We start from the raw sequence: 13,877 nt of genomic DNA on the forward strand, positions 1-13,877 counted from the left end.
ACTGTATGATGGTATGCAGCCGATCACAGTGTTAGATATTTGTTTATAAGCTGTGAACCTTCAATTTTTTATTTTTTTTTATTTTTATAAAAGAACAAGTACATAGTTTAGATTTGGTCAACTTTATTTTTAATTGGTCTCATCTTTTTTGTATCCAACAACTTTGATTTCAAGTTGAAACTTCAGCTTTCACCAATGCAAACAATTTCCAGCAAAACTGTATCAACATGTACATTTAGGATTGAAACATAAATTCAGGGGATAAAGTCAACCGGGGGAAAAAAGAAAATATTTGAACCTTCATAAAATGTATATTAATTATTTATTTAGGATTTTTCTTTTACCAGCCAGGGATGAATGAATATGTTCAAAGTGAAGCATTGCCCCAGATTTGTGTGTTCGGTCTAATTCAAATGATGCAATGAAAAAAAAACAAATGATGGTCCTAACATCTAGAAAGACATGAAAATCTAAACTTTTACGTTCTTACGTTTCCTTTAAGTGCATTAAAAATAACCTAGAAAGAAATGCTGGGCAAAAGGACAAAACAAGCAAGTATGTTACCAGGATGACCCACAAACATTAGTGGTTCAGCCTCTTGGAGTGATTGCCCATTGTCAAGAGCAGTAGTTGACAACCTGAACACTCGCTGTGAGGCAATACATTATTTCCATGCAAACAAATTCAGGGAGAAGCTCAACTAGTGCCAGCCTCCCAGAACTAGTGAGAAAAATGCCCGTCTTTGATTTGCGGCATGAAGAAATGCAATTACAGAACAATTAGGAGCCACATAGTTAATTTAGTTACATGAATGTGAAAAGCGGAATGGGTCAAGACTCATTTCAGACGTTTCAGTGCTTAGAGATGATATGGAATGAATTTTTCAGTTAAGTGTAAAAACATGAATCCCTATCAGGAATCGTGGACAGGTTAAGGGAGCGCCTCGAATGGGAGCCTTCACTTCTATCAAAAGTCTGCCTCCTGAGGCAGAGTTTATGGATATAACTTCAAAACCAAAACATTTCAAAACAATGTAAAAAAAAAGAAAAAGAAAAGAAAAAAAAAGAGTGCCTAAGTACTTTTCTCAGAACTTCCTAATCTTTCCATCAAGTTACTCAATCTAATGTTGCTCTGTACTGAAGTGAGACTGAAAACAGCAGGAACATTGTTTGGCTCAGTTTGGAGAAAAAAAAAAAATCATCTCTACTTGTGTTTCATTGTAATGTCTTGTATGCATTATGTTCTTTACTGTTGAAGTTTATCAGGTTGTCTTGCTTTCTACTTAGTCTGATTTAGTTGTTGCTACTCTTTTATTTTCCACATTTTGACTTTCTATTGCAGGGTCACGGTCCAATCATCCCCTGCGTTCATGCCGGGCTTGCGGAGGGTCAACATGGACACAGTGGCGTCAAAATCAAATTCCAGCTGCCTCTCCAGGCCGTCTGCAAAGCAAAGGACAGTATTACAGAAAAGAGTTTAAAGAGCCAGGACAAAAAATAATCAGAACATCATATTTTTTTTCCTTAGTTTTTTGGGAGTACGCTTAAATCTAAACAGTGCAGGGCATCCTTTGAAATTGTGTAATCTACTTTTTTTTTTTTAATTCACCATTGATGACACTTCTATATTTTACATTAAAGTAAAAATTATAAACCAAAAAATAAATTTTGTTGATGCCAACTTCAGAATGACACAAGGAAACAGCCCCAAGTAAAAGACCTTTGCACTTGTGTTCACTTTGCAGAGGTTAATAATTCATTGTAACCACTCAGGGCAACATTTGTCACCATTTTCTGGTTTCAACAAGTACAACTGTGCAAAGAAAGTTTAGTTTGATTTTGAAAATGTTCAAATTTCATTCTGTTGCCGCCTTGTGGTTATGTTGCACTGTTTAACAATAAAGTTAGGTTTATTGCGGGACTGTGCAGTGACCATTGATTTACCATTCACTCAAACTCAAATAATGGAAATCAGGGTCACATGAAGTCGAGTGCACAGGCCCTTGCGCAATGTATCACTGATTGACTCAGTGGTATTAAAAACTGTCACAGCTTGTTGAATCAAATGTCTAAATCATCTAACAATGTGTCAGGAACTTGTGCCAACTTAACCTGTGAGAACTTAAATGACAGATGTTCAAATGTCCAGCACTTACTGGCAGTCTTCAGGGTGACCTTGCTGGGCTTACTGGTTCCCACTATAACAATACGCTCAATCCAAGAGAGGGTGGAAAAGTTGGCATCTGGGACCAGGTTCCTACACAATCAACAGACAGATGAAATTAAGATTTTTTCAAATTCTTTAAGATCTAAGATACTTAAAAAAAAAATGAATGAAACCATCACTTACACAGAGGAGAGGACGTTGTTTGCCAAAGAAAGCTTCCTGTGGATGAATTCCTTCTTTTCGTATTTGAAGGTGTGGCCGTCGTCGATGTAGAGCTCGCCCTCAGCAGTGTTCTGTCGTCACATTGAAACATGGCTTCAGTGAGACAATCTCCCAAATCACAGGGTCACCTCTCCACCAATCGGCATGCAAGACGTGAATTACCTTGAGGTCAGCAGCCACATACAAAGTGTAGGGATCGTGTTCCATGCATGTGCTCGACCGCCGAACCCGAAGCTTCTTGGGAATGATGGAGCCGCCACGCTGGAACACAGGAATCTGGCGGAGGAACACAACAAGAACTCGGTTATCATCTTGCAGGAGGAGAAGAATGATGAGAAAGAGTCATAGAAAAACTTCTCAGAGGTAAAGGGTGAAGAAGAACAACGTTCAGAGTCTTTTTCGTGTCTTACAGAGGACATGGTAACAGGGATGTAAAGGTTCTGGCCTCCGTTGTGCTTCTTGTAGGTGAAGAAGTCATACCAAATCTGGTAAAAACACAGAAAAATAAACAAATTAATAAATCAAAAACGGATATACTAAAACTTTGCCATCTTTCCAGATAACCACCCAACCCTTGCAGGTACAGTCATCGGGTCCTCTCACCTCATCTTTACCAGGCAGATAAGCAGTGACACCAGTGGCTCCCTGCTCCGTCACTGGATGAACCAACAAATCTCTACCTGCAGCCAAAAATAAGAATGTCAACAATGGAAATCATGCCATCTTACCCGGCAAAGAGGGAAATAAAACACAACTGTGACTCACCAATCAGGAACTCGTCATCAATAGCGAAGGTGGCAGATTCCTGAGGGTACTCCGTCCACAGCATCCTGAAAGACACATGTGAGCTGAGTGAAGGGATTTCATGCAAAAACATCATCGGCATGTTAACCTGCAGCTCATTTCAACTCCAAAATGTTTTGCTGAAGGACATTGTGCACAATTATCCTGAGGATTATTATATATCTATGTGCTTATAGACTTATTCATTAGAACTCACACTTGAACTTGGTCATATGCGATAAGATGATAATTGATGATTGTTGAAACGACTGGTGACCTCTGGATACTTAATATGATGAAATCTAAACTAAAAGTCTTAAATCACAGTGAGTTCTTCACAGGATAAAGATAATCGACCGGTCGAACCAAACTCGCAGCAACATAAACGCCTTGCGGTTGAACCCAGTTCTCACCTCATGATGGGTTCCCCGGTGGTGTGCGAGTGGTAGAACACCTGGTACCAGAAGGGCAGGAGGGTGTAGCGCTGACGCACAATGTCACGGATCAGGGCTGTGTTTTCGGCGCCGTGCAGCCAGGGCTCGCGGCGAGGCGTGTCCATGTGGGCGTGGGCCCTGAAGAACGGCATGTAGCAACCGGTCTGGTACCAGCGCACCAGCAGCTCCGTGCTCGGAGCGTTGAAGAAACCGCCGATGTCGGCTGTGAGTAACAAGGCAGTCAGTTGTAGCGGTTGCACAATGGTGGGAAGAATAAAAACCACAAGACACAACAAGCATGGAGACAGAGCGACCAGAGAAACCAAAGAATTAACCTGTTGATACAATGTGTCAATTTTTTTTTTTTACACATCGTATGTTTCAAAGGGCTTCAAAGACTTGCCCAGAAGGACTCTGATGAAACCTACCACCACAGAAATGGATCCCAGCCACACTCAGGCTCAGACACATGGGGAGAGAGATCTTCAGATGGTCCCACTCAGCGATGTTGTCTCCTGTCCATATAGCGCCTACACAGACACCCACATGTGATTACTTCAGAGACTGAATGAAATGAGGCAGATTGCAGATTCACTTCTACACAGAATCTTCCTCCTGAATGTAGTTTCATTTCACCAAAAGTTTTACCGTAGCGCTGAGTGCCAGCAAAGAAAGATCTTCCCAGGACAAAGGGACGCTCGGTTCCTCCGGACCTCTGGATCAAACCCTCCGCAGTGGCCATTTGCTGCAGGATCAAAGAAGCAGATCAGCGGAGCACAAAGAGTCCTTTCATGACTTTTTATTTTGGTGGCCAAGTGAGATCTCAAAGCAGAAAATGGTTCCAGTCAAGAGCTCAAAATAGTCAGAGCTCTTTAGATACACGACTGCGTCTGTACTCACCACATAGAGGCCATACAGGTTGTGCACATCACGGTGCTCCCACTCCCCATGCTTGGCATCTTTGATCATGGTGATCTCTGGGCCGTTGAAGACTGAAGGCTCATTCATGTCATTCCACACATACAGATTATCCTCGGAACCCTGCCATGTTCAGATTCGAGGCAAAAGGAAAGTCACAATATCAAAACACATGCATAGGAATCCTAACAAGCTGCTACTCAACTTTGCTTGGCACTAACAACTGATTGGTAACTACATTTTTAAAACATCTTCAATTTTGAAATACATTTGAAATGTGAAACCCTAAACAATAACAATGATGCACTTAGACACAAATATGGTTGTGGATCAGTGAAGCAGTGAGAAATGACTCGCCTCATACTGATCATAGGCGAACTTGCTAGCCCACAAAGTTCTCATTTCTGGCTGGGTGAAGTCTGGGTAGGCACTGCTTCCTGGGGGTGAAAACAGAAATCTGAGAGAAGAGTTCATTCTACTCACAAAGATCTCAGCTCAGTTAGACACTAGTCTGAAATGATTATATACACATTAAATTGTAAATACAAATATTTTCTCCTGTGGTCTTACCAGGCCAGCACCATCCGTCGTAGTCGCCGCCGCCATCCTTAGTCTTGACATATAAATTCCGAGAGCGGATTTCCTCATAGAGCTTGTAGTTGCTGTCGACCTTGATGTGAGGGTCCACAATGGCCACCAGCTAACGAGAAAAACATGTGATTATTAATTAGTTATTATTATTGCATTATTGTTTGTCAAGAGCCATATACAGGGTGGCCCAAAAAAATCTGACATCATTTCGCAGGCCAATAATTTTGGCAATTCTTGTTGAAATAACCTCAAATGTTAACAGAATGTATAGAAACGGATCAAGATTTTATATCTAATGGGTTTTTTTTGGTATTTTTGTTTGTTCAGGTTGAGCCATGCTGTCCACTTCAAAAGTGCCTGGTTACAATCTGTGACTGGTTGTGGTGACGTATGAGGCGGAAAGAGTCCACCTTGACCTGTGAGCAGTTGGATTCTGAAGCCTCTACCTTGCGCTTCTTGTCCTTGAGACCCTGCAGCATGTCCTTCGGCATTCCAAATTTGTGCGGGTCCCAGGTGAAGTAGCGCTTGCCATCCGCGTGCTCGATGTCCAGCCAGATGAAGTCATAGGGGATGTCGTGCTCGTCAAAGCCTGCGTCGACCGCCTGCACGTCCTCCTGGTCGTTGTAGTTCCACCGGCACTGGTGGTAGCCCAGCGCAAAGATGGGAGGGAAGGCCTGGGTGCCTGATGGGACAATGTGAATGAATGGAGAATGAAACCATTTTCATCACAGGCGTTTGACTGGCCACAACATTTGTGTCCCCCCCCCCAATCTTCCTACCTGTGAGAGCAGCATACTGAGCAAAGACGTCCTGGGGCCTGGGTCCCAGCAGGATGAAGGCGTCAATGACGCCACTCTCAGAGATCCAGCGCACGTCAGTCTGAGGAATCTCACTGGAGCCCTGCACGTAATCCAGCATTTTGCCAAACACGGTCTGGAGAGAGACACAAGCGAGTGAGCAGCCTGCAGAAAACTCGGACAGCAGTTATATCAGAGTGCTGACAGCGCTGTTGTCCTACGCACATTACATCCGCCTAGTTGACGGCAAAAGGAATTAAAAGACATAATACAGCAAAGCTTTTTTCCAATCCAATCAACATACTTGGTCTGCAATACCTGGGAAAGATACAGGAAAATACAGTTAGAGACGGCGCCCACCTTTCCAGCTGTGTTGGAGCTGATGTCCACCCAGGTCTCAGCAGCATTGAGCCAGAAGATTCCGGAAGTGCGCTGGGCGCTGTGGGCCACGATCAGCGGCACGGAGCCATAAAGGGCCATGGGGTTGTAAAGCTCGTACTTGTAAACGTCCATGTTGTGCAGGCGGTAGGGGTCACCATTACTGAGGGGGGAGACAATCTGGGCTTCAGTTCAAGTTCAATTTTTTTTGTAATTTTTTTTTGCAGTATCCATTTTACAAATATAAGCACGGCTGTGCAGTTAATCCATTTTAAATCGAAATCCGATTTATTAGTCAAGACGATGTTAAAAAAAGAAAAGAAAAGGAAAATCTTAAAATCGACTTTCCTCTCACGTGCTTCCGGGCTGTGCGCCTTATTTTACAAAATGTGAAAGTTTTGCATTTTATTCAGTCATTGTTGCTCAAGATGATAGGAAAACCTTTTATTTTTAAAGTGACATTTGGTGAAAGACAGTTAAGGTTGTCACTTTATTCACAGGGGGATTCATTTGTGTTTGGTTCTTAAGTTTTCACTTTATTGCCAAATAAGGGAACTTGAAGAACCTGTTCATTTTCATTTTCAAGTGAAGTTTGGTGAAAGTGAGATTCTCACTTCATAAATCCCAAGGGATTCATCTTTGTTTGGTCAATAAGACTGGAAATGTTGTCACTTCACTAAACCCAAAGAGGATTTACAGCATTTTTCAGTTAGACTGAAAGATAAATTTGTTTGCTATTTTTCTTTAAAAGATAAACCATTTGAAATAATTGATTCCATTGTCTTTTGTAGTTTAATCAAAAAAAAAATCTAAATCAAAATCGAGTTTTCAGAGGAAAAAAAACACAAACAAAAAAAACAACAGGATTTTTATTTTTGTCCAAAATCCCCAGAACCAGCCCTAAATATGAGAGAACACTTGCTGATACTCACTCTGTTGTTTTCAGTCTGGCAGAGTCTGCGTGTTCCGGGATCCCGTAGACGTGTTCGACACCCGGCAAGGAAAAGTCTAAGCTAATTGCAGTAGGACCTGTGAGGTGAGTGCAGCACACAAACAGGTAAGTGGCTAATAAACAGTTCAATCATCATGAAAAAACACATACGTTGTGATCTTGGCTTGCAAACATAATTAACATTTGAAGTGAGCTTTAAGTGGGACGCACCATTGGGTTTGCTGTCTGCGAACGTTTTAAATGTCTCCTCCCACATCCCGTCTTCGTCTTTCTCCTCTTCATCCTTTTAATACAGAAGGAGACAAATTTTTAATATAGAAGGAGTACGTTTCAGGCAAGGAATGAAAAAAAGAAGAAGAAGCAGGACAACAAAGTGTGTTTTGTGTCTTACCTCAGCCTGGCTAGCAGGATCAGCGTCCTTCTTCTCAGCCTCTCCGTCCGTTTGGCTACTTCACCCAACAAAGGATGTGGGATGACATGACGGAAGAAATTGAGAGAAGAAAACGGTGTCACTTGAACAAAAGTCATGCCATCCAGTGCTTTCATTGATAAGCATAAGGAGAGTATAGCTTTACTGTAATTAAACAAAAAGGACAAACAAGGAGGTAGGAAAGTTCCCCCTGATCCCACAATGACAACTAACACAGACTCTACATGGGTTAATGGCAAAGGGACTGAGCAACTCCCTACCTTGTGGCTATTTCTAGCAAAGCATTATGGGACAAGAGGGGCGGAGGTTGAGGCGTCTAACACTCGGAGCAAACCAGCAGATCCCCCAGTGTCACAGTGTAATAATCATGGTATTACACCAACGAAGGCCGTAATACGACTCACCTGCCACCTTCAACTGTGACAGCGTGACATTTAACTGGTGCACAACTGGCACCACAAAGCATCAACGCAACAATGACAGGGGAGCTTGCAAAAGCCGACTCCCCACAATAATGAGAGGGAGTCTTTAAAACTAAAAGAAAAAAAAGAGGACGTCGGGTTTATACTGGTGGAAAAACAATCTAAATTTAGAGGCTCCTCAGTCCTTATACGGAAATGAAAACCTGTGCATAACCACAAAGAGAGATGTTGCTCCCGTCTTGGGAATGTGTCTACTGCCTCAGTGAGCACTAGAAGCTGGGACTCATCTGCTGCCACCACAATCATTTCTGTGCTGCAGTGCAGTTGCAGTGCAGATACCTTCTACTGGGAAAGTGTGGCCAATCATTTCACGTCAGGTCAATAAACACAGTTGCACGGTCACAGTGTTAGATCCGACGCTGAGCTGATGTTTTAGTTGGTTTCTGACGAGACAGCGGTGCGCAGTCACAACATTCTGATCAGTGTTTCCCCCACCCATATTTATTCTTTTAAATCAAAAGTAAAATAATTCTTCTTATTCTAGGCTTAAAAAAAAAAAAAAAGAAAAATACATGCACACGCTCACCCCTCTCTCACATTCAGCCACACTGATTTCAAAGGAAAAAAAGTGAACTTGGTTGGAAGATGCGTCCTAAACTTTTAGATTTTTTTTTTTTTTTTTTTAATCACTGCCGGCAACATTAGCACAAGGAACAGAATACAACACAGATCTTAAGAGTCTTTACCTAGAGAATACCCTCTTGACATTATCCCACACACTTGCCACTGTGCTAGTTACTTTATAGGTGAAACTAGGACGATAGGAAGAAGAGGACAGTCAGAGACAATACCCAAGAAACAAACATTTTTATGGGAACAAAAAAATAAAATAAATTTATCCACCAAGCAAGGACGTGTACTCAGAGACGACGGCTCGTAATTGTTCGTGTGCGTGCATGCGTGGCTTCTCACGTGTCCTTGCGGATCCTCAGATGCTCGAAAGCCAGCAGGCCGCGAGAGTTGAGCGACATCAGGACTTCCCGGCCTTCCATGATGTCCAGGCGGAAGGGCCGGACGCTGAGGATGACCCGCTGGGACTCCACACCGAGGGACAGCACCACGCCGTTCTCGTCTTGGGACAAGAGAGACATGCTGCGGGCAGAGGGAGGCGAGAGAGACGGAGCAGTTGAGGAAATCATAAGCTGCGTTTCCATGACAGTTTTTCGCAAAATAAAAGCGACAAAGTGCAGTTGCGATTTGCAGGCGTTTCCATTGAATGGTGTGAAGCGCGCAAGCCGTAATTTTTACGTTTGCTGTCAAGAATGGTTGTTATATTTTTCTCTTTGATTACTTGTAAGAAATATTCCGTCTCCTCCTCCGTCCAAACAAAACGCGCCATTTTCACGTGACCCCGTACGTCACGTCAGTGACGCATAGATGCAAAAAAAGTGTTTCCATGACACTTTTGCGATATACCTCAATATCGCTAAGTCTGAAAACCACCTCATGAGTGCGTAAAAACCCTTTAGCGATATTTGAGATGTTTTTCCAAGTTTAGGTGTTTCCATTACCAGTTTTTTATTGCGATATTTCGGTTTTGGGCAGTTCTGGGTTAATCGAAACGCAGCTATAATCTAATAAGATCAGATGCTTGTGTTAGGAGCCAAATTACTCATCGGAGAACTCCTGAGACTTTTATTTCCACTTGCAGGGCAACAAATCCAGTTTACTGTTTTACATATGAAGATCTGGAAAATATTTGCAGTTGCGGTGAAGTGACGCAAGACTGAGGTTTGTCATCAGATGTTTCGTTTTGATTTCTTGAAGACAAAGAAGATTGTCTGTGTACAAGAACCTGACATTCAAACTAACATGGAAGCTCAGTCACAAAGCAGAGATTAAGATCAACAACTGAGGGCACCTTCTGTCAATTCATGCACAAGTGCTTCTCAGCGTTATTTCCTGATAAAATAAAATCAAAATCAAAATTCTGAGCGCTAATTAATCCCCTGTGGGAGACTTACGGCTCAGTGGAGGGCTCCTTGATGAGCACGTCTGGGACCTCGAAACGAGGCTTCAGAGGCTTCAACTCGTTAATCTTCACCCTCGTCATGTTTCCCTGGAGACGGTAGAGCTCGAGCAGCAGACGCACCTGACGGACCAACACAGAGGAGCGGAAATGAGCCAAACTGCAAAAAATCAGGGCAGGAAACGGGAGCGAACTCCTCTTGATTTTTTTTTTGCCTACCTTGTTCTTGTCGTTGATGAGCTGCAGGGTGAGCTTGGTGTTGGTCAGCTCCATGGTCTCCAGCAAGGCCCGGTAGGGAGACTCGCCAGCCTTCAAGGCCCGCTGACGCCTGCGTGGCGTTTCAGAACGATATTTGTGAACATATTTCATGGTTGTATGTCATTTTTGTTTTTGTTTAGTTTTTTTAACGGCAGCATAAACCATTTTTAAGCGTATAAATGGATGATTTAATCTCGCACTCACTTGCAGAAGGCGCTTTGATCACAGGTCTTAAAGTTGCTCCTGTCCACAGCCCATGTCCCAGTGAGGCACAGGGCCAGGCAGAGCAGCAAGACAGGCGCCATGCTGCAGAGAAAAATGAAGGAGGCAAACTCAGCAAAAGACGGTCAGGGGTTCCAAACAATCGTTTACGTGTCAAATACCAACACGGTGTAAAATAACACACAGTCAGAACTTTGCCAAAGTGAAGCACACAGGAGTTAAACTTAGACGAAACGCAAAGGCAAACAGACATTTGGACTTTGAGCCGTGCGTGGGGATATAGAGGGTCTTCAAGTGAAAGCCGTCAGAAGAGTCACAACGGAACTATTTGTGTTCATTTCCACGGCAATAGGCGGGCGGATCGAGGGACAGTGTTTCCACAACTCAACTGAACATCTTAATGAATCAAAATTGTTTGCTAATCCAAGTCTTTGCATGGCAACATGCTCACCTTCAGTGTAAAAAAAAAGGTCAAAGTCATATCTGCCTGTATGCATGCATATCCACCTGCTCTAAAAGTCTGGGTAGTCATGTAAATATATTCCTCTTACTAATGCAATAACATTAATTATACAGTCCAACAATTTCACTACTTCATAAGCTATTTGTGCTTCTATTCCACCGACATTCATAACGAAGACACTTTAGATGCAGTGGGCCATGGATGGGCTTCTCTTGCGAGCTGATGTACTTAGGCTGTGTACATATCAAACATTTGACACATGCTGATTTAGTCAAGGTTGGGCAGGATGGATCAATTCAAGTATCAAGTGCATTACTGGGCTAAAACTAAGATAAGTACGATAAAATAAAAACAAGATAAAATAAAAATAAAACAAGACAAAATTAAAAACAAAGATTACCTGTCATAAAATGTATTAAAAATCATGAATTTAGTCTGCAGCAGGTTGACTATTTTCAACCAAAAATTACAAATTTACTCTCAAGTAAATTGTTTTGGGCCAGTGAGTCACCATGAGCCGAGTGTGTCAAGGCAGCTAAAGTATATATATGTCATAACGGTTCTGAGTGTCATCCTCATTATAATGTGACAGCACATCCGGACAGCCCGCAAGATCAACACTGGGTTGAATTTACTCAACGCTACACCCACAATGATAGCATGGAGGGGGTGGCCGCGGGCTGAAGCAGTGCACCCTGATTAACCTGATATTGTACGCTTTTATCATCGATCACGTTGCACAGACTAGCAGATAACAGACTACAATCTACTTTGCCTGGAAACACAAATCTAATTTGGCTGCCTGCATTGCCATTAGTGGGTTTGACACACTAGGCGCAAAGCAGCTACGGCCTCAGAAAACCGCCTCGTCTTTTTTTAAAATGGTCAAAGACCATTTGTGTGCGTGATGTGAGTGCAGCATAGGATACAGTGGCCTGTCGTTTAAGAATTCAACAAACAGAATATACGTTCACAGACCTAATTACCAGAAAAATAAACGGATAAAGATTTCAAGGATTACTAAAAAATAAAATAAAACACAGTGTAACTGTAAATTAGCTGTACGGTTAATAAGGTGCAGGAGTATTTCCCCGCTGCTGCACTTGGCTTATCTATAAAGAAAAGCCAAATACATAAATCCGATTTGAAGCAGTTGTTATAGAAAAGAAATTAGCATCTAATGTAATTAAAGCGTTTACTTTTACGGTGTATGGTGTTAAATTGCCTGCCAATGGAGGAGCCCGACTTGACAGATGAAATAACATCAATCGCACTAGTCTCAGCTCAAGGTCGTTTCTATCTGGAGCAATTCACTCACAAACCCGGAGAATTTGAGTGGATTTTAATATCTGATCAAATCTAACATTTTGAATTGGATGGTGGAATGACGCAGAGAGAGCAGCTACAGCAGCTAGCTCATCCGCTAATACAGGCCAGTTGTGCCACCATTCAATCTTTATCCGAGGAAAGAAAAACACCCACATTGCCCGCTCAAAGAATTTGCAGTTTGGCAACCGCAGCGCATCCACTTTCGCAATGAGCCGTGACCGTCTCTCAACTGTTTATTCTGAATGACCCGTGTAGATTAACCGCGTTTGCTAACCTTGACCACAAACTGCAGCGCAAGAGGCTGCAGATTGAATTGACGAGAATCTCGACCTCTCTATTGCAATTCTGCCTTCTGGGCTGAAACCCCGAGATGGGAAAAAGAGAGAAGATTTAAAGCAGCGTTTAGTCACCGCGACAGCAGGGATAATATTTTGTCCTTACGCGTAGTCTTAAAAGCATAAAATAAATGATTAAATTCACAATGAAACCGCGGAGCCGCTTTGTCATACCTCTCCGAGAAGGTGGCCATCTTGATTATGCGCTGCTTGACTCCGCCCCTTTGAGTCCCGGACAAAGATCGTCAAAATGTAAGAGATTCAGCTGATCCTTCCAAATCCTTTTCAGCCTTAAACTTCAACTCGCCTATAGTGAAGGGGACTCTTTTTTTATTATTATTATTATTATTATTTATTTTTATTTTTTTTATAAAGACCTGTAGAACATTTTAAAAACTGTGCTGACCCATCACTCCAGTGATCACAAAAGAGGGGACAAGTGAAGTCCATGTGAATATGAACAATTTCGTCATATACCGTGGCGCGCATACGTCACTGCCGAGCTCCACTCAGTGAAGTGCACGTGTCACTGCTTACGCCACAATGGTACGTGCTGGATAAAATCTTAATCGACATGTCGTCTTCAATTTTCCCTTTACGACCGAAGGGAAATGAATGTCATTGTACTTATCTTTAAATCTTCAAATAATAAGCCCTCACACCTTTGGACCGCAACCGAATAACTGCAGGTGCAATTTGCGATTTTGAAATGCGTACAATTCCATCCATCCATTTTCCATACCCGCTTAGTCCCGAGGTCAGGGTCACGGGGGTCTGCTGGAGCCTATCCCAGCTGTCTTAGGGCGACACCCTGGACAAGTCGCCAGTTCATCACAGGGCCACATAGAAACATACAACCTTTCACACTCACATGCACACCTACGGACAATTTAGAGTGTTCAATTGACCTCACATACATGTTTTTGGACTATGGGAGGAAGCCGTAGAACCCGGAGAGAACCCACGCAGACACAGGGAGAAGATGCAAACTCCACACAGAAAGGTCTCAGGTCCGGGCCCCGGAGTCGAACCCACGACCTTCTTGCTGTGAGGCGGCAGCGCTAACCACTGCGCCACCATGTCACCCTATGCGTACAATTGAATTGTTTTAATCTATAGGGTTAGGATGGATAGAGCTTGGAGACCAC

The 13,877-nt window shown here is 42.7% G+C and overlaps 1 protein-coding gene across 4 annotated transcripts; it reads right to left on the reverse strand.

The window, feature by feature from the left end:
• Nucleotides 1-106: 106 nt before the first annotated feature.
• On the reverse strand, nt 107-13,059 carry ganabb (glucosidase II alpha subunit b). 4 transcript variants are annotated; one of them, XM_076046766.1, is made up of 25 exons: nt 12,904-13,059; nt 10,585-10,686; nt 10,342-10,450; nt 10,118-10,245; nt 9,066-9,245; nt 8,840-8,905; nt 7,633-7,687; nt 7,452-7,524; nt 7,222-7,318; nt 6,272-6,452; nt 5,894-6,047; nt 5,561-5,796; nt 5,094-5,223; nt 4,881-4,960; nt 4,506-4,646; nt 4,254-4,350; nt 4,034-4,135; nt 3,585-3,828; nt 3,154-3,218; nt 2,992-3,068; nt 2,799-2,873; nt 2,551-2,664; nt 2,350-2,459; nt 2,156-2,256; nt 107-1,442 (listed from the first exon to the last, which is right to left on the reverse strand). In XM_076046766.1, exons 1-25 carry the CDS (start codon nt 12,921-12,923, stop codon nt 1,333-1,335), a joined length of 2,847 nt encoding a protein of 948 aa, XP_075902881.1. In that variant the 5' UTR covers nt 12,924-13,059; the 3' UTR covers nt 107-1,332. The 4 variants fall into 4 exon arrangements, with proteins under 4 accessions (XP_075902881.1, XP_075902880.1, XP_075902883.1 ...); XM_076046765.1 differs by having other exon boundaries at nt 7,633-7,690; XM_076046768.1 differs by lacking the exon at nt 8,840-8,905.
• Between the last annotated feature and the right edge of the window lie 818 nt (nt 13,060-13,877).

This window comes from Nelusetta ayraudi, unplaced genomic scaffold (assembly GCF_046127955.1).
Source record: "Nelusetta ayraudi isolate G7.1 ecotype Tasmania unplaced genomic scaffold, CSIRO-AGI_Nayr_v1 ptg000090l, whole genome shotgun sequence".
NCBI lineage: Eukaryota > Metazoa > Chordata > Actinopteri > Tetraodontiformes > Monacanthidae > Nelusetta > Nelusetta ayraudi.

Coding starts and splice junctions, on each gene's coding strand:
- ganabb (XM_076046765.1), bottom strand. CDS start 12,923: ATGGCCACCTTCTCGGAGAG. Junction 2,460..2,550: donor ATGTGGCTGCTGACCTCAAG/GTAATTCACGTC, acceptor ATGTGACGACAG/AACACTGCTGAGGGCGAGCT. Junction 2,257..2,349: donor AACAACGTCCTCTCCTCTGT/GTAAGTGATGGT, acceptor TTGATTGTGTAG/GAACCTGGTCCCAGATGCCA.